The sequence below is a fragment of the Furipterus horrens genome, unplaced genomic scaffold (genome assembly GCF_987537825.1).
Source record: "Furipterus horrens unplaced genomic scaffold, mFurHor1.1.pri manual_scaffold_11, whole genome shotgun sequence".
Lineage (NCBI taxonomy): Eukaryota > Metazoa > Chordata > Mammalia > Chiroptera > Furipteridae > Furipterus > Furipterus horrens.
In genome coordinates this window covers 52,378,451-52,395,676 of record NW_028327181.1, presented here as the reverse complement: position 1 = coordinate 52,395,676, position 17,226 = coordinate 52,378,451, and the positions used below count along the sequence as shown (strand labels likewise).

General features: G+C 49.7%; 1 protein-coding gene across 1 annotated transcript in view; it reads right to left on the bottom strand.

Annotated features, from left to right (window-relative positions):
- Positions 1 to 17,226, bottom strand: part of LOC149997584 (myosin-13) — a 48,134-nt gene that overhangs the window by 16,226 nt on the left and 14,682 nt on the right. Inside the window, exons 14-24 of the mRNA XM_090257489.1 lie at positions 16,354 to 16,427; positions 16,171 to 16,258; positions 11,490 to 11,607; positions 9,982 to 10,105; positions 8,764 to 8,900; positions 6,955 to 7,210; positions 5,282 to 5,524; positions 3,490 to 3,666; positions 2,434 to 2,579; positions 2,237 to 2,327; positions 631 to 1,020 (exon numbers count right to left, since the gene is read on the bottom strand). Coding sequence (XP_090113615.1) covers positions 631 to 1,020; positions 2,237 to 2,327; positions 2,434 to 2,579; positions 3,490 to 3,666; positions 5,282 to 5,524; positions 6,955 to 7,210; positions 8,764 to 8,900; positions 9,982 to 10,105; positions 11,490 to 11,607; positions 16,171 to 16,258; positions 16,354 to 16,427 — 1,844 coding nt within the window. The remainder of the gene's footprint in view (positions 1 to 630; positions 1,021 to 2,236; positions 2,328 to 2,433; positions 2,580 to 3,489; positions 3,667 to 5,281; positions 5,525 to 6,954; positions 7,211 to 8,763; positions 8,901 to 9,981; positions 10,106 to 11,489; positions 11,608 to 16,170; positions 16,259 to 16,353; positions 16,428 to 17,226) is intronic.

The following is a 17,226-nucleotide window of genomic DNA, read 5'->3' as shown; positions in this document are numbered from 1 at the left end:
AAGCTGAGGTCCCAGGTGGGGCAGGGAAGCCATTCGCAAGCAAGAATTTATTTCTAGGTAGGCATTTCTGACCAATGGCTTAAAGGGGTCTGAGAAGGCAGGGACCTCAGTCTCCATGGTGCCAGTCACTTGTGACTTAATTTTCTCACTCTAAATAAATATTTACATACATGTTTAATTTTGTACTCACATTTTATGTATATTTTCTTACAAAGCTCCTCCCCCTCCTGAGTTTTAAATGCTTCCGGTGCCACAAAGCCCGGATCCATCCCTGATCTCATGTGTGATTTCACACCGACTACGCTTCCCAGGGACTAAGGTTGTGGCCGAAGAAGGTGGCCACACTGAGCAAGGCCCCTTGGTGCAATCCATTCTGTAGGTTTAGTTCTAGAAAATGGCAGACGGATTGGAAGCTTTCTGGAAAACTCTGGAAGGATGATGAGGCCCTGAGTTATAGTTGGTCATTGGCTCAAGCTTGACTGATTTGAATTAGTTTGGGGAACTGGGAGCAGGCAGAGTGGGGAGAGGGATTCAGGCAAGAATCTGCAGTGAGTGTGGGTGTTGAACGACACACGCCCCCTGGGCCGGTGGATGTGGCAGCCTCACATTTGCCCGGAGCAGAGTCGGTACCTTGGACTTGGAGATGGTCTCCATGTTACTAGCGAGGTCATCGATCTCCATCTTCAGCTCACTCTTCTCCTTCTCCAGCTTCTGCTTGACCCTCTGCAGGTTGTCTATCTGCTCCCCAAGTTCAGCCATACTGTCTGCATGCTTCTTCCTCAGGGCGGCCCCTGTGGCTTCGTGCTGCAGGGTGGCCTCCTCCAGGTCCCTGCGCATTTTCTGGAACTCAGCCTCCCTCTTCTTGTTCATCTCAATCTGGACCGAAGTGGCCCCGCTGGCTTCTTCCAGCCTCTCGCTGATCTCCTCCAGTTCCCGGGCCAGATCTGCGCGCTGCTTCTCGATCTTGGCTCTGAGTGTGTGTTCTGCTTCCACCTCTTCCTCCAGCTCTTCTGTGTGGGCCTGCAAGGGTCTGTGTGTCAGAGGTGCTGTGGGGCCGCAGCCCGCTGGGGGAGGGCAGGCAGGTGAGGGGTGGAGGGCAGGCATCATCATCTAAAGGATATACCCTAAGATTAAATTAGTGAAAAAAGTTGGCAAAAATCCACATGGCCCCCAGCAGGGACATGGTCAGATCATCAGGGACAGAGTCACGCTCCAGGAGTCCGTCAGCAGCCAGCCCAGGCCTGCCACGGAGGCTCTGCAGGGCGAATCGCTGCTCAGAGGGAACAAGCTGCGGAGTAATTGTCTCAGCATGACAATATTTTTAATGCATATTTTATGTGTATATTTTATATATTATGTACACACACATACGTTAACGTTCTTATTCCTTTATATATCGTCGGCAGCCGTCCGTCTCAAGAGACGATGGTGTAGCTTCTTAAGAGTCTATCTGCACCGCCGAGAATGGCTGTGCAGTCCAACTCGGGAGTGACACAGTATCTGTCTCCTCCCGTGTTGAATCGACATCTTGTGATGACGCTGGAGTGTCCTCTCCAGTGAAGCTGAAGCTACAGAGCCTGGGCAGGGTGATATGGAGGGTCTGCTGTTGCCCATGCAGCAGACCCCCCCTCTCTTCGCAGCTGAAGGGTCCAAGGGAAAGACGGAGTCAATACAGCTTGGCTTCAGGTGCGCCGCAGGAGTTGCCGGTGTTGACTACAACGTCAAACCGCCTTAGGGACTCCGGCTCCGGATTTTCTGTCGGGGTTTACTCCCTTAGCCTTTCCCCTGAAGAGGTATGCCGCAAGGCAGCGGAGGTTTTTTGGAGTCAGAGTTTTCCTTCTCTGATCCTTTATAAACATATATGTGGGTTATATACACAACATCTCACATATTTTGGGGGGCCTTATGTGCACATAAGTCCTTGGCAAACCATCCAGAAGGATGCATGCCCAGCTGCAGTGGGGAGGGGGGGGTGACTTCTGAGAAGACCACGAGGCACTGGACTCAGAGGCAGTGATCAAAACACCCTTATCAGTAATGTTCAGCCTTATGGGCAACAGGTTAATTATGTCCGAGGAAATTAATGTACGTGTTACTTAGAAACTTAAAATATTAATTTGGAAAATTAAAGGAAAGGGCAGGCCATTCTCGCCAGCTCCAAGGGGAGGGAGAAGGAAGCAGCTACAGAAACAAGGGGACCGGCAGGGGGGCGCCGGCGGGGGCCCCACACCCGCACCTGCAGTTCTTTAATCTTCTTTTGTAACTGCAGACTGTGAACTTGTTCATCATCAATTTTGGTTTGTAGCTGACTGATTTCAAACTCCTTCCTGCAAACAGGTATATATGCAGTTAAAGGAACATGCAATACAAGCCTTTGAAAGCGGAACGCTGGCATTCATGCACAAACGCAGAGGTTGAAAATGAAATATCTACTTTTTCAGTTTCTCCTCTGCTTGCTGCCTGTCATTCTCTAGATCCATAATGGATTCCTGGGACATTTTCAGGTCTCCTTCCAGCTTCCTCTTCACTCTCTCCAAGTCGGCCCGCAGCTTCTTCTCCTGCTCCAAGCAGCACTCAAGCTGGGAAGACACAGGCGGGAAAGTTGAGCCCCTGTAGGAGAATGAGCTTGCCCTTTTAGGCAGTCCCACCACGCACATGCCCACGCTTCCATGGGCTCGCTTCGGGTGTGACGGCATGCCCCTGGCCCCAGGAGGGGGCAAGTTTCCCCCTTCCAGCAAAGGCTACCCCTGGGGGCTGGAGCCCTCAGAGGCTTTGTGGTGCCTCTCTGGGCCGATTCCCACATGGCATGTCTGGGCCAGGACTCCTAGAGAAACATGTCATGCTGTTGCCCAGACAGGAACAAATAGTTTCTGGGGTGGACACTGCTCTCGACTGTACACCGTCACCCTCCCCACCATTTACACCATGTACCTGCGGCTGCATTATGCTGACAGTTTGTGTGTGTGTGTGTGTGTGTGTGTGTGCGCACGCGCGCACATGTGGGTGTGTGGGGGAAAGGGGTGCAGGGGTGGAGCACACCAGCTGTGGCCTTAGGAAAATGAAGGTAAAGCCGCCATTGTGAGTGAAGCCTGAAGACGCTGAACCTCAAGAACAAAATGTAACATGATGGGTGGAAAATGACAGTTTTCATGGTCACAAATAGAACTCATTTTTAGCAATGCTGGAACATGATTGAAGCTTTTGGAATCTAAAAGACCTAGAAACGGATGCTAGTGATGGTGATGATGATGACAATGATGATGATATTAGCAGCTAATGATTCACTAACGCTCTCTATGGGCTGAGTTTCCATGGAAACCCTCTGAGGGGCAGCTCATTGCGCCCCCGGTTCACAGGTGGGTTTAGAGTTTAAGCGGCCCGCTCAGTGTTCCAGGTATGTGTGATCCCGGAGTCTAATGCTCAAGACCCTGTCTTTCCTGAGCTCCTGCAAGCAAGAAACATTAGCGCCCAGCAGTAAAATACGCTCACATCATCTGCTTGCTGCTCCAGCTTGCCATTTATTTTGATGAGACCATTGACCTTGTCTTCTTCAACCTGAAGATCATCCAGTGTTTGCTGATGGGCCTCCTGCAGAGACTTCTTCTCCTTGGTCAGTTTGGAAATGTTTTCTTCAAGGGCTGTCATTTCTTCAGAAAGATTCTTGACCTAGGAAAATACCAACACCAAGCGAATGTTCAAACAATTAAACCAGAAGCTTCTGGCAAAGGCTATTGATTCTTTCATTGGAGGACATTGTTAAATGTTGTCCTTTTATTGAAGGACACTGTTAAATGCAAATATGCTGCCTCTGAAAGGTCACACGTCAATCTATAGTCACCATGGCACATTCATGGGACTTTGTTTATTAGGTTGGCTGACTGGGGTTTAAAATGAGGCAGGAAGGGAAAGGAGAAGCCTGAGGGGCTCTCAAGAAAATCCAGAGTGGAAGTCCCAGGGGTCAGGACACAGGACAAGGATGCCGAACATGGAGCTCCAAAGCATTCAGTTGAACTTCTCCCCATGTACCACATTCTTCCAGATCAGAGACTGCTGATTCCTGACCCATAAGCTGAATCTGGCCACAGACATCTTTCCTTTAGACCTCATAGTAGTTTACAATTTTGGAATAAGTTATTAACTTTGAAAAACTTGAGATTTCACATAAAATTGGGATTTCTGGCTTTTTACTGAAAGTTGGGAGCTCTGGCAATGCTGGATTCCCATTCTCACCTGGGAACTGCTGGCTGGAGCTGAGTCATGGCTGCCACTCATGGAGAGGGTAAATGCTCTCCAGTTTGCCACAGTCTCCACCCCTCCTTATTGTTCCTTTCCATTACTCCCAATTGTCCACCCAACACTGACTGAGTCATCTCACACCTGGCCAGCCTGATCCTTTGTTCTACCTCATTGGCAGCCATTATGAAATGAGTCCTGTATTATGTTCTTCATTTATTTTTGTAACCTATTTAGTATTTTGTGTTCATATAATTTTAGTCTACATAATGATATCCTTCTGTGTGCTGTGTCTTTCGTTTTATTACTTTTCCTCCATTTAGCACTAGTTCTTTTCTACCCATCTTGTTGCCTTATGTGCACAAGTCTGTTGCTCTGGATGGCTGTGCATTAGTCCCTAGGGTGCATCCTCTCCCTAGGGAGTACTCACCTCTCCATTCCCCAGCATGGACCCTGATACTGCCTCCAGCCCTCCCCTGACAGGCAATGCTGCCACAAACATCCTTGCACATACCCCTGTAGCAAATAGAGGGAAAACTCCCTGCTCTATATACCAAGGACCAAAAATGCTAGGTTGAAGGCTTTGTGGGTTCCTAATTCAACTGATTCCCGATGGCTTTCTTGAACACTCATCAGTCTATACTCTACCAATGGCTCATAAGGGTCCCTGTACCCCACCTCCCTGCCGATCCTTGCCATTACATAGTTTTCTGTGCACCCCCCCCATTATCTCCCTGGCCCCTGCCACTCTTGTCTGCTCTTCCTGTGTCAAGCGGGGTGACAAACAAAGACAGATAGGACTCAAGAGCTCCTGCTTTGTGGGGGAAGTGTTGGGGATGGAAGTGTGTGGTACAGCCAGGCAGGCAGCGGGAGGGTGGAGAATAAGGCAGAGGACAGAATTGGTGGGACATAACCACCCGTCTGCTCGCCCCTGCCTCTCGCTTCCAGGCAATGTTAGGTCCATGGGGGTCCTGCCCGCCTGCCTCCTCCATGCAGAGAGGGACTGAGGATCATTCTAGGAACTGTGGGCAGTCCCTGGGTTGCCCACCTTGTTCTCTGTGGCGTGCTTCTCCTTTTCCACTTTCGTCAGGGTCAGCTCCAGGTCGTCGATATCTCTCTTGAGAGAGGAGCATTTATCTTCCAGGTTCCTCTTCTTGGCAACCAGCTCAGAATTTACTTCCTCTTCCTCTTCCAATCTCTCATTCAACTCCTTGACTTTGGCTTCCAGTTGGATCTTGCATTTGATCAGCCCTTCACACCGCTCCTCGGCGTCCATCAGGTTTTCCATTTCCTGAAAGGACCAGAGCCCTGTGCTTTCACCAGCCTCTTGATAAACCCTAGAACGAAAGGGCTGTGTGCTCCAAAAGCCCATTAACTAGGCCTGAGGACTGGGTCACACTCACACACACACGCACACACACGTGTCACCCACATACTTTCCTTTTAAACCACTAAGGGCATCAATCAGTTAATAAACACTCGCCTAAAATAATTTCAAGCAAAGGCATTCATGAAATTTGTAAAGCATCTGCAAACCTGCCAGTTTGGGACACGTGACTGTCTCACTCTTCCTACCACCGCCGGCTATAAAGTGACCCCTCTCCTCTGTGTGGTCACAAGCTAACGAATACTTTCAAAACATCACAACCCTTTTTCTTGAGCCACAGAACAGAAAATCCAAAATAGACAGGAACAAGTGATTTAATAAAAACACGTCCCAGAACGCTCTGTAATGAGTCTCTGGGACAGAGCAAGATTAGTTCTTAAACTTAATCAGGCTATAGCTTCTCACATAAGAGCATTGTAAGGACTGGACACACCTTTCAAGGTTATGAATGAAAGAGACCGGCAAGAGCAAGAGTCTGTGTTTCCTGAACATGTGCTATGTGCTAGGCATTTTACATGTGTGGACTCACGCAGTCCTCCTGGCAACCTTATGAAGTGGCTATAATTACTATGCCCACTTGACAGATAAGAATACTGAGGCCCAAGGAGGATGAGTATATTCACAAGGCCACACAGTTAACAAATGAAGCACCTTGGGCCTAAACCCAGCAGTCTGGTCCTAAAACGTGTCCTCTTGTGCACTCTGCTTGGCAGAGTGCTCCTAATAACCGCACCATGCTGACTGGGGATGTGAATGGGGAGGAGAAAATGCTTTTCACATCAGGCAAAAGGTAAAAGTACTTGTGAGTTTAAAAAAGGGCGAACGATAAATGCCTTAACTCTGTGAAATGATACAATTACACGCTCAGAGTGTTACACACTGTATATATGGCCTTGTTTCCCTTATTTCCCTGATAAAAATGCATATCTTTGAAGCATGTTTGACTATAACCGTGTTATCGGAAATCATGTATAGAAAATTACTACTTCTAACTTTGAATTATTTAATTCGTGTTCTATTTTTATTTACAAAAATCTTAAATGCCTGGTACATTCCCGACAGCTTTTATTATCGACACTTACCCACAGCAAACTAGGTCTAACGCCACTATGAAAGATGGGGAGGAGAAGTCAGGGCGAGCAGAACTCACGTGCGGACGTGTTTTCCAGTGTTCTCTGCTTCCGTGAAGCCAGGCCCAGGCCCTCCCTTCACTGGCCGTGTGGTGCTGCCATACCCTGTGTGACCACTAGGTGGCACCAATGTCCCTTGAGTAGACACCTGCTGGGGCCTCCAGGTTGCTCCTCCTTTTCTAGTCTTAAGAAGAAGGTACTTACAGATTGGACCTGCAACTGGAGGTCATTCTTTTCCTGCAGCAGGGACACCATTTTCTCCTCCAGCTCCTTCCGGCGAGCCTCAGACCTGGCCAGTTCTTCCTTGGCCTTCTCAAAGTCTTCCTTCATGGTGGCTATCTCCTTCTCTGCCTCCGCGCTCTTCAGCAGGGGCTTGATCTTGAAGAACAGATTCATCCAGGGCCAGTGCTTGACGTTCATAAAAGAGCGGATGTTGTACTGGATGCAGAAGATGGATTCCCTGTACATCCATTAGGACTGGCATTAACAAACCACAGCCGGACCCCTTTCCCTCCCCACGCACCCCATGGGCTCCAGGACCTGCACAATTCCCCTAGGGGGGAAGGCAGCACAGCCAAGCTGTGCAGATCCTACGGACTCCAGAGTAGGTTCTGCAAATGCGGGCAGAGGAAACAGCATGTGCAAAAGTTGGGAGGCAGGGAGGGCGCGGGCCATTTGTGGATCGCCCATCAGGAACTTCCGCTCTGCCTGAGCAGGCCCAAGCCTCCCAATGACCCATGCGAGGGGCATCTTTTATTCCTATTTTACTGGGTCTTTCTCCCACATTTGAAATGTTAACCCTCACCGTTTTGAAACTCCCCTCTGCCTTTGAGTTCATGACAGAACAGCTTTCCTGTTTCACAGTGTTGTGCATAAGTGGTGGTGTACACCCAGGACCTGCCTTCAGTCTGTGGGTCTCCCAGACTCCTGCTCTCATTGAATTGACCTGTTTTCCTCATTTTGACCATTGCTTACATCTCAGTGACACCAACACTGTCACCTATTTGTCATTCTCTGCAGCTCGCTATCACACAGCTCACGTGTACCTGAGGACTTACTTTACTTTCCTTTTAAACTGACCCCTGCTTTGGGATATTTTAAATTTCTGCACTGGCTTCCATTCACTTCGCCCCACTGCATGCCGGGGAGATGTTCTTGACTGACACGTTTGGTGGCCCATGTGGCAACGGCTGTGTCGGAGCCATGTAGGGTGTCGGAGCGTCTGGAAGAATGGGTTTCCACCCAAATTCCTGAAATTCCCCCACAGACCGGCCACCAATGCTGCTCTTCCTTCTACTGAAATCTGGAAGGAATACAACTTATATATTTCTTCAGCCCACCCTCTCCTCTCTTACCTGCTGACTACTGTATTTCCTGATTTAGGGCCTTATCATTTATTGCTTGGACTTCTGCCGCAGCTTGGTCTTGGCCCCTCTTGTCCTATTGGCTCTACTCTCCTTATGGCTGCCAGAGTGACCTCTCTGAGCTGCACACCGAGCCTCTCCTGTCTCCTTAACACACCTTCCATGGCTCCCTGTCAACCAGATGATCCAATGTGGGCTCATTCACGTGGGGACCTTCACTCTCTGCATCTTGTTCCTTGCTTTCGATATTGTGATCCACTTGCTGGTCTCCTTCCCAGGCCGCACTCTCTCAGGCCATGAAAAACTTATTTCAGAAAGTTCTTTCTTCTCATTGAGCCTTTCATGCCAACCCCAACCCCAGCAAGGTCGGAGACTGATCGTCCGCCGTCTCCCGTTGTCCTGAATGGAACTCTGACATTGACACTGGCCACGCACGTGTGTGCTTCTCACTAGCTACAAGCCCCTGGAAGGCGGGGCTTCTTTCTATGCCCCCAGTGCTAAGCAGAGACCCCAGCACAGAATTCCTGCTCAGGAAAGGTTGGTTAAGTGGATGAACAAGTACATTAACACCCCAAGACTAAAAGCAGAAAGTGATCATCAGCACTGGAGCAGAAAGCCAGGGTAAGGGGAAGTGGAGGGTCTATGTCACCTCCTCTCCATCATCTTCTTGAACTCCACCCGCATCAGGTACCCCCGGCACAGGGCCTGCGTGCGCGTCATCAGGGCCACCAGCTTCTCATCCCTCATCTCCTCCAACAGTCCCAGGAGCCCAGCTTTGAAAAACACCTGTATTAAAGGAGAGACAGCCCAGCTCTGTCTTCAAAGAAGACAACCTATCTCTGTCCAATCAGCCCTTGACATTCGAGCCCTGGGTGGGGATTGGCAGTCATCTGGCTCCAAGGGCTCAATGCTCAGGGGGGCTATGGGGTCCTCAGAACCCCTTCCTGTATCTTGTTTCTGAGCAGCTTCCAGACCCCACCAACCCATGTGGACAGATTCTGACAGAGCTCACGTATAGGGAGCAGCAGTGAGTCCAGGTAACCTCAGAGCTCCACTGTGCCCAGATTAGGAGAGACTCAGACTCTACCTCCCCTTCCTCCTCTCTGTCTGCCCATCTGAGATGGCTGGTGCCACCTCAGGCCCATCCACCCACTGTCCATAAAGGTGGGGCTTCCTCAGCCTGCATGATGTTCCAAAGGAGCAGGGTACACTTGTGGGCAGCAGGCTCCTCCCTGGTAGGGTGGGTGCTTCTGGTCCTAGTCTGTCCCTTTCCAAGGCATGGAGCGTTGTGGCCAGGCCAGGATCAGAAACTGGCCTTTGTCACTCAGCATCCATGTGATCGTGAGCAAGTTTCTCACCTCCTGGGAGCCTCCATCTTCTCACCACCACCACCCCCCCAACAAGCCCATGAGGTCAGTACCACCTTGGCCACCATCAGGTCATGGAGGATCAATAAGGCGTGTGCAGAGGGTGTGTCGCTGGGCTCGACGCACATGTGCTCAATAAATAGTGGCCATTTCATAAGTTATAACTCTTCTTCTCAGGTGCTCGCTGTCCCTGGGTTTCTTTCTGTTTTCTCTCTCTTGGGCTCCTTCATGTCCTTTAGCATCTTTACTCTACTCCCGCCAGGACACCAAGCTCCCATTGCTTTCCTGTGACTGGTGGGGCTCCGGCTGCCAGATAAGCCTCTAGACTCTTAAAAACCATCATGGAGATGGAGCATCTGCACCCAGTGATAGGGCTCCCTCTACCTGGGCTATGGGGTTGAGACCCCTTTCTCCCACTCAGCTAACGAGCAACCCTGGGCTGCGGTTACACCGGAGGTGGGGGGCGGGGGGGCAGGTGTCCCAGCTCTGCTTGTTCTCACCTTGGTATGACCAAACCTGAACTGCTCCCGGTCCACATCGATGGAGTTCAGAAGCTTCTCAGAAGCATTTTTACTGTCAATAAATTGCCCTTCTGGGATGGCGCTGGCATTGAGGATCCGGTACCTGAGGAGGGAGCATGGCAGGGGAGGCCGGTGAGCGAGGCCTCAGAGGAGAAGAGCTGCACCTGCTCCTCACGGCCCAGCCCAGGGGCCACAGGTAAGGCTGGAACAGGAGGAGGTGGTCATTCATACCTGGGATGGGCATGGGAGGCTGAAGGAACACAGACTGCAGAAAGCCACCGTGCCGTGGGTGACAAGAGTCTGCCAGTTGTCAGCCAGGCACATGAGAGGTTGAGGCGACACCTGACCCTCACGGGAGCCCTGCCCTCAGGGGTGCATCAGAACTCACACCTACTAGGTCCCCTCAGCAGCCTGGTGGTGTAGGCTAGGGTGGTGGTGTCAGTGGAGAGATGAAATTACCGGAATGGATTCACCCCTTAAGAAAGGTCCCATACCTGAGACCAGGCCTTCTAGAACCTTCTCTTGCTCCAGCCTTAGGAGGAAATAGAATATTGTGCAGCTGGTCTGGCAGAAGGGGAATCTAGAGATGATTCTAGACAAGCGGGCTGTGGTGGGAGGGAGAAACATAATAAAAGGGAATCCAGCCTAGTGCATGGCAGGAATTTTGTTTTCAGGGAATATATTTTTGTTTTGTTTTGTTTTTAAGATTGTATTTACTTATTTTTAGAGAGAGAGGGAGAGAAACATCGATGTGAGAGAGGGAAATTGAAAGGTTGCCTCTCGTACACACCCCAACGAGGGACTGAACTTACAGCCTAGGAATGTGCCCTGACCGAGAATTGAACTGCCAACATTTTGCTTTGCGGAATGGCACCCAACCAACTGAGCCACACCAGCCATGGCTTTTTTTTTTTTTTTTTTTTTTTTAACTTAACAGAGCCTGAAATCAACTGTGACCTGCAGGCCTCTGGAAGGTTGTCCTCCCTCTTCCACTCTGGATGAAGTCTGGACTGGTGGGCCCAGATGGTAGCTAGAAGGAGTTGGTCTAGACCAGTGGGTCTCAGCGGGCTTAGGGGCGCCATCTGTCTCTCCGAGGGACATTTGACAGTGTCTGAAGACATTTTTGATTTTCACAGCTTTTTGGTTTAATACTGGCATCTGTGGGTAGAGACTAGGGATGCTGCCCACATGCTGTAATACATAGGGCAGCCCCAGAGGAAAGGATACCTAGCCCCAAATACCTGTAGTGTAGAAGGTGCGAAACTTTGGTCTGGAGTCTCAGTCAGGCTACACGGTCTGGGCTCTGACCTTGGAGCCAAGTCAGGCCAGCTTGGCATTCACTCTGGGCAGAGGATCATCCCCCCCTCCCCCAGCCAAAGACAAAACCCTTGGACACCCTAGGGTGAGGCTTGTGAGCTCACCACACACCTTCAAGGAAGTCGGGAGGTGCCTTCAAAAGAGAGAAATGTGAAGATGAGGCTACCTACCGCTGTTTGAAGTCAGCATAGAGGATGCGGCTGGGGAACCCTTTTCTGCAAATCCGGATGCCCTCAAGGACCCCGTTACAGCGCAGTTGGTGCATGACCAAGTGGTGGTCCATCACACCTGGGGAGAGAGCATCGGGAGGCAGATCAGTGGCTTTCGCATTGTTTTCCTTGATGGTCTGGGCATGATGAGACCCTCGGACACAGCCAGACTTGAGTGGACAGGGCTGGTGCCAGCTGCGGTGCTGGCAGTGGCGGGAGCCTGCTTACAGTCTCTGTAGAAATATTCCCAGCCTCTTGGGGAGACTCCAGCATCCCATCACCACGAGAAAAAGAGCCAATGACCAAACATTGATCTTTACCTTGTTCCCAGTCCTTGACTCTGTAGCTAGGCTCCAAGGGAGGACAGAATGAGGGTGGAGTACCCTTTAGGCTTCCCATTAGAAACTTGAGATGCCCTCCTGCCTTTACTCAAGGACAAGGACATAAAATCTGTAGGCTGTGCCTTTAGCGGGAGAGGAGAAACAGAGAGAACAAGGAGGGCTGTGGTAGGGGGTGTGGGGGGTTCAGTGCAGGGCAGTCATCTGTTGACCATGGAGCACCTGCTCTGGAAAGCAAAGGGGAGCGCCAAGGCAGGGGCTCAAGGAGAGGAGACAGGGGACAAGACCCTGTGGGGAGCAACAGGATCACTCCTGGTACCCAGCCTGGGTTGGGCACAAGTCAAACGGGGACCCAGAAAGTTCTGTCTCGGGACTACGTGAGGGCTTAGAAGAGAGGTTCTATGGCTACATAATGGCTTTTTAGTGTGAGTGCCCTAAGTTTCTGGGGAGCGGCTAAAGCTGGTTTTGATTTAACCTTATGGAAACTTCTAGAATGCTCACAAGCTTCCCTGGCTGCTGTGAGGAGAAATGATTATATGTTTACACAAATTTCAAGATTCTGCTAGAGCTGCATTCCTGTCTGATCCAGAAATTTGGGGCCACATGTGGCTATTGAAATTGAGAGTCATTAAAATGAAAGATGTCATGTGACTAGTGGCTGTCTCTCTGGACAGCTCAGATGTAGAACATCTTCTTCATCCCTGCACATCCTAGTGGACGGTGATTCTCTAGAGGAAGAAGTGAGAAAGAGCAAGGAGAAAATGTACCAGAAATTCAGAGAATCTCTGATGTGCGAGAACTTTAGAAATCATCTAGTCCAACCCCCGTTATTTCTCAGATGAGGCTTCCGAGGGGTTCAGACCCCAGCTGTGCTGTTCACTAGCCATGGGAACTTGTACAGTTTATGCCACAATTTTCTCATTTGTAAAATAAGGATAATGATGGTATCCACTTCCTAAGGCTGTTGTGAGGGTTGAGGTCGTGTGTGAAGAGCTTAGAGTAGCCCCTGGCACACAGCAAGGGGCGCCGTTGGGCACTAGCTGCTGCTCTTTGCGGCGTGCCGGGCTGGGCCAAAGATGCGGTGAGGCCTCCATCTGCACGAGAGCCGGGAGCGGCCATTGTGCGGAGGACAGCTGACCCTTTTAGAGACAGAAGAAAACACAGACTATCATTTTATGTCGGGGAGACCAGACTGCCATTCTGCTTGCCAAATGTGTCCACTCAGAGGGGCCATTCTGTCAGGTAGAAGGGTGTGGGGGAGACTGAGCCCAGAGCGGTGAAGGGGCTCCCAGGGTCATCACAGAGCTGAGACTGAACTCCCGTCCCTCCCGGGCCCCCTCCTATGTGGGCATGCTCAGAATTCTCTCCCTTTGTCCCTCTCAACCCAGGCTGAGACGGTTCACAGAAGGCCCCTAAGAAAAACCCTCCTTTGCCTCTGTAGCAACATGCAAAGCTTCTACAAAGTCCCCCAAGCGATTGCCTCTCATGTTACATTTGCTGCAGGATTTTCTTCCTCTTTGTTCTCCCTCCATTATCACTCCCAGCCCTGTCCTCCGCCAGCCCTTTCAGCCTTCATAGCCAGTTGTCCTCATCATGCTTTTTATTCTCTGTATTTTATGATGCTTTGACATCTGGGGGCCTTGCTGGCTCGGGAGAGACCGCCCTTCCCAGAGCTAGACCATTCCTAGACATAGCAAATTCCTCCCCTGCGGACACATCATTCACACGCAACCCAGCCAATCCTGAGCCCATCATCCCCAGACACCACCTTATCAGGCCCTCCCGCTCAGGGCCAAGATTCCCAAGCCCTGATCCCCCAAGGGCCAGGTGCTAGACCAGTGGGCACAGCCGCTACCACTGAGGACAGCCTCTTCCACCCAGAGCTCATGGAAATTATTCAAACTAGTCAATCCTAAACCTGCTCACCCTGCCTCACCCATCCCTTCCCACGGAAACCACAGCAAAGGCTCTTGTCCATGGTTCTGCCCAACCCCCCTTGCCCCTGGACTCACGCTGGGGGTTCCCCAAGTGGCCCTACGTGGTGAGGGGCCCCTTTTCCTCTTGGGCACTATAACTATCTTTTGAATGGCAGTCATCTGCTGATCTGTTGGCCTTACAATGATCATAATAAAAGCTACATTTTGAAGCAGCAATTGGCCAACCATTGGTCACTCAAGAGCATACATTTAGCAGGACCCAGGTCTGCCACAGAGGAGGGTGGGAGGACTGGGGACTGGAGGCCTGTCCTGAGGGGCTTGTGCTCCAGCTGTGCACGTGAACCCTGGAGAACAGCTGGAGGACAGCTACAGAGCTGTCCCAAATGTGCCCCACGGCTCTTGTTCCAGCCCCAGCTCTGGGCGCCCTGGGGCGAGGCACTGAAGCTGCCCAGTCCCAGTTCCCTCTTCTAGAAAGTGAGCAGTCACCCCAGGTGCTCTCCGAAGGGCTGCCCAGGCTCCTGTGTCAGCACGTTAGTCTGTCGCCGGAAATGGGAAAGAAAACGGAGAGTGTGAGAGCAGAGCAGACGGGAAATGGCGAGGGAGGGGCAGAGAGTTCACCAAAATTTACCTTCCAAAAGAGTTTGCAACCGATGGATTATCAGAACCTCTGGGGCCCCAGAGGCACAGTGTGAACCCACAGAGTTCAGTCCGTCCTCCTGTCACCTGGTACCTGCAGGCCACGAGTCTTATAGAAGAGTCATGCCACATGTATGTTTGACTTGTACAAATACATGTTCAACAGCAATGATGGAAATCGATGTTCTTTATGACAAAACACCTCCATCCCAGCCAACGCTTTCACCTGGTGCTTCATGAAGGAAACAGCTGTGTTCCTGCACTTGAGGAGACGTTGGCTGCGCTGGGCTCCCTGCCAGGGGTGCAGCCTGCCCAGACATTGTGCATCCAGACAGTGCAGCATGTTTTTGCCTTTAACTTAGACTTTAGAATTTAACTTCCATGTAAAATAAACTCCACTAAATATGGTAGGCCAGGTAGTTTGGGGAATTAAAGTTCCTGGTTTTAAGTAATAGAAATAATAATAATTCCCATATTCTTATTATTATACATATTATTCTCATAATTATTATTCTCATAATTACTCATAATTTTTATAATAATAATAATTGACAGCCGATATCTACTGAGTGTTCACAATGCGTTCAGCCCTGTTTTAAATAGCTGACTTACACTCATTCAATGATCTCCACAATCCTCTATAGAGGGTAAAATGAGTTAATATTTACAAAGTAAGTAAACATTTTATAAGCGCTCATTAAATATATACATGAATGAATAACTAAATGAATGAATAAATGAATACAAATTTTCTGCTTGCTTTTATAGAGCAGAAAGTGAAAGTACTTGGCTCAGGGTCCCAAGGGCAGTGGTAGGTGGAGCTGGGACTTCTTTCCTCCACCCTTTAACTCCTCTGCTGCCTTGTAACGTTGCCAAAGCAGGGCATTTACCTGCGGGCCTGAAACCCACATTTGGGATAGAACAGCCTGCCTGGCGTGAGCTCCCTTGTACCCACAGCTCTATGTGACAGCTTGTGTTTCTCTTTGTGACAAGCAACACTGAAGTACAGAGCATTTGTGAATCCAGGCCAGGGCGGCGGGGAAAGGCCTACTGCACTGCACAGTGTTCCCGATATATGTGGTTTCACTTTCAGTTTCCTCATCTGCAAAATGGGGATCATTATACTTGCCTCCCAGAGAACTGTTGTCAACAGTAGGGACACTATAATCAGGGCGACTGACGTGCAGTATAGGCTTAGAAAACAGTTAGTGTTGATACTGTTCTTATTATGGAATACTTAAAATAATCATTTGCCAATTCTAGTGGTTCTTCACGTTGGGGGGAAGAGAAGCACAGGGCCCTTTTGGGACCATATGGAAGTGATGGGTTGACGCGTCTGTGTATGTACACACAATACTTCGGATGCAATCTCGTAGTAAGAGTGCTAGGTGAACTGCACAAGGCACCCAGTTGAATTTGAATTTCAGTTAAGCAGTGAACACCTTTTTAGTATAAGTATATCTCCCAGTATTGCATAAGCCATGCTTATACTAAGATGCTTTTCATTGTTTGTCTGAATTCAAATTTAATGGCATGCCTGGTGTTTTTACTTGCCGAACCTGGCACTGTTTCATAGACTACCTAGAGAGGTGACAAGGACCAGGCATCTCTCCTCAGGGAGACACGTATGTGTGTGAACACACACACACACATCAATGCATGTGCGCATGCACACACACACAAAATCTTGTGAACGTTTCAGGAGTTCTGTTCGGATGGATTCTCACTCACCGGGAGTCTTGGTTTCATTGGGAATCAGACATCGTACAAAGTGAGGGTGTGTGCTCCTTAGGTTGGTCATCAATTTGTTTAAGTTTTCCTGGGACACAAACCAGAACAAGCATGTTTACCTTAGCAAATGTTCCTTCATTGGGCAAAAGGGCAACTGAAGGCGGAAGGGGCCAGAACACGCACCCTGAACACAGCTGACACCGTCTGGAAGGAGGAGCCCTTCTTCTTCGTGCCCTTCTTGCTTCCCCCGGAGTCGCCTGAAGACAGACACAGACTGTGTCAGATGCAGCTCTGAGGACATCGCCTCTTCGCAGCCCTGGAGGTTCTGGTTTTCTTTTCTCTTCCTGTTTATTTTATTGTTTATGCTATTACAGTTGTTCCTACCCCCCCCCCCACTTTGCCCACCCCCAGCCACCCCCACCCCACCAGGTAATCCCCATACCTTGTCTGTGGCCATGGCTCATGCATATATGCTCTTTGGCTGTGGGATTTTATTTGTTTTATTTTTTAATGTGCCTCCAAACTACTTAGATTTGGGAATGTGCATCTTTATCACTGTGGGAATGGGGTAGGGTGAGATGTGGGTGACATTTAACTGGGGGAACAAATTTGATTCTCAATATCCAAGGAGAATCTTTTCCTTTAGAAATCAGACATGAAGTTCAAGCAAGTATTTGCTAATATTGAGACATTCTTCTTGATGAGAAAGTAACTAAAAGTAACAGAACTGAAGATTCTGAAGAATAGTCTATAACTCGTTTCTTTTTCTCTTTTAAAGAAAAGCTTAACTTAATTTGGAGTCAGTGACATTGGGTCTACTTTTTCCGACTGTCTCATTTTCATATTTAGTCTCTGATACATAATCAAGATTCAATCCTGTGGGAAATGTCATGCCTTGGTTTCCCCCGTACTCCTCTCCAATTCCCTCTTCTGTCCCCAGGGTCCAGCATGGCTTCATTCTTGGGAAGGGGGAAGAAAGGCAGGAAAGCCACTTCCCCAGATGCACACCCATACAGAGCCTTGTGTTTAGAGTCTTGGGTTATCGTTAAGTGAGGT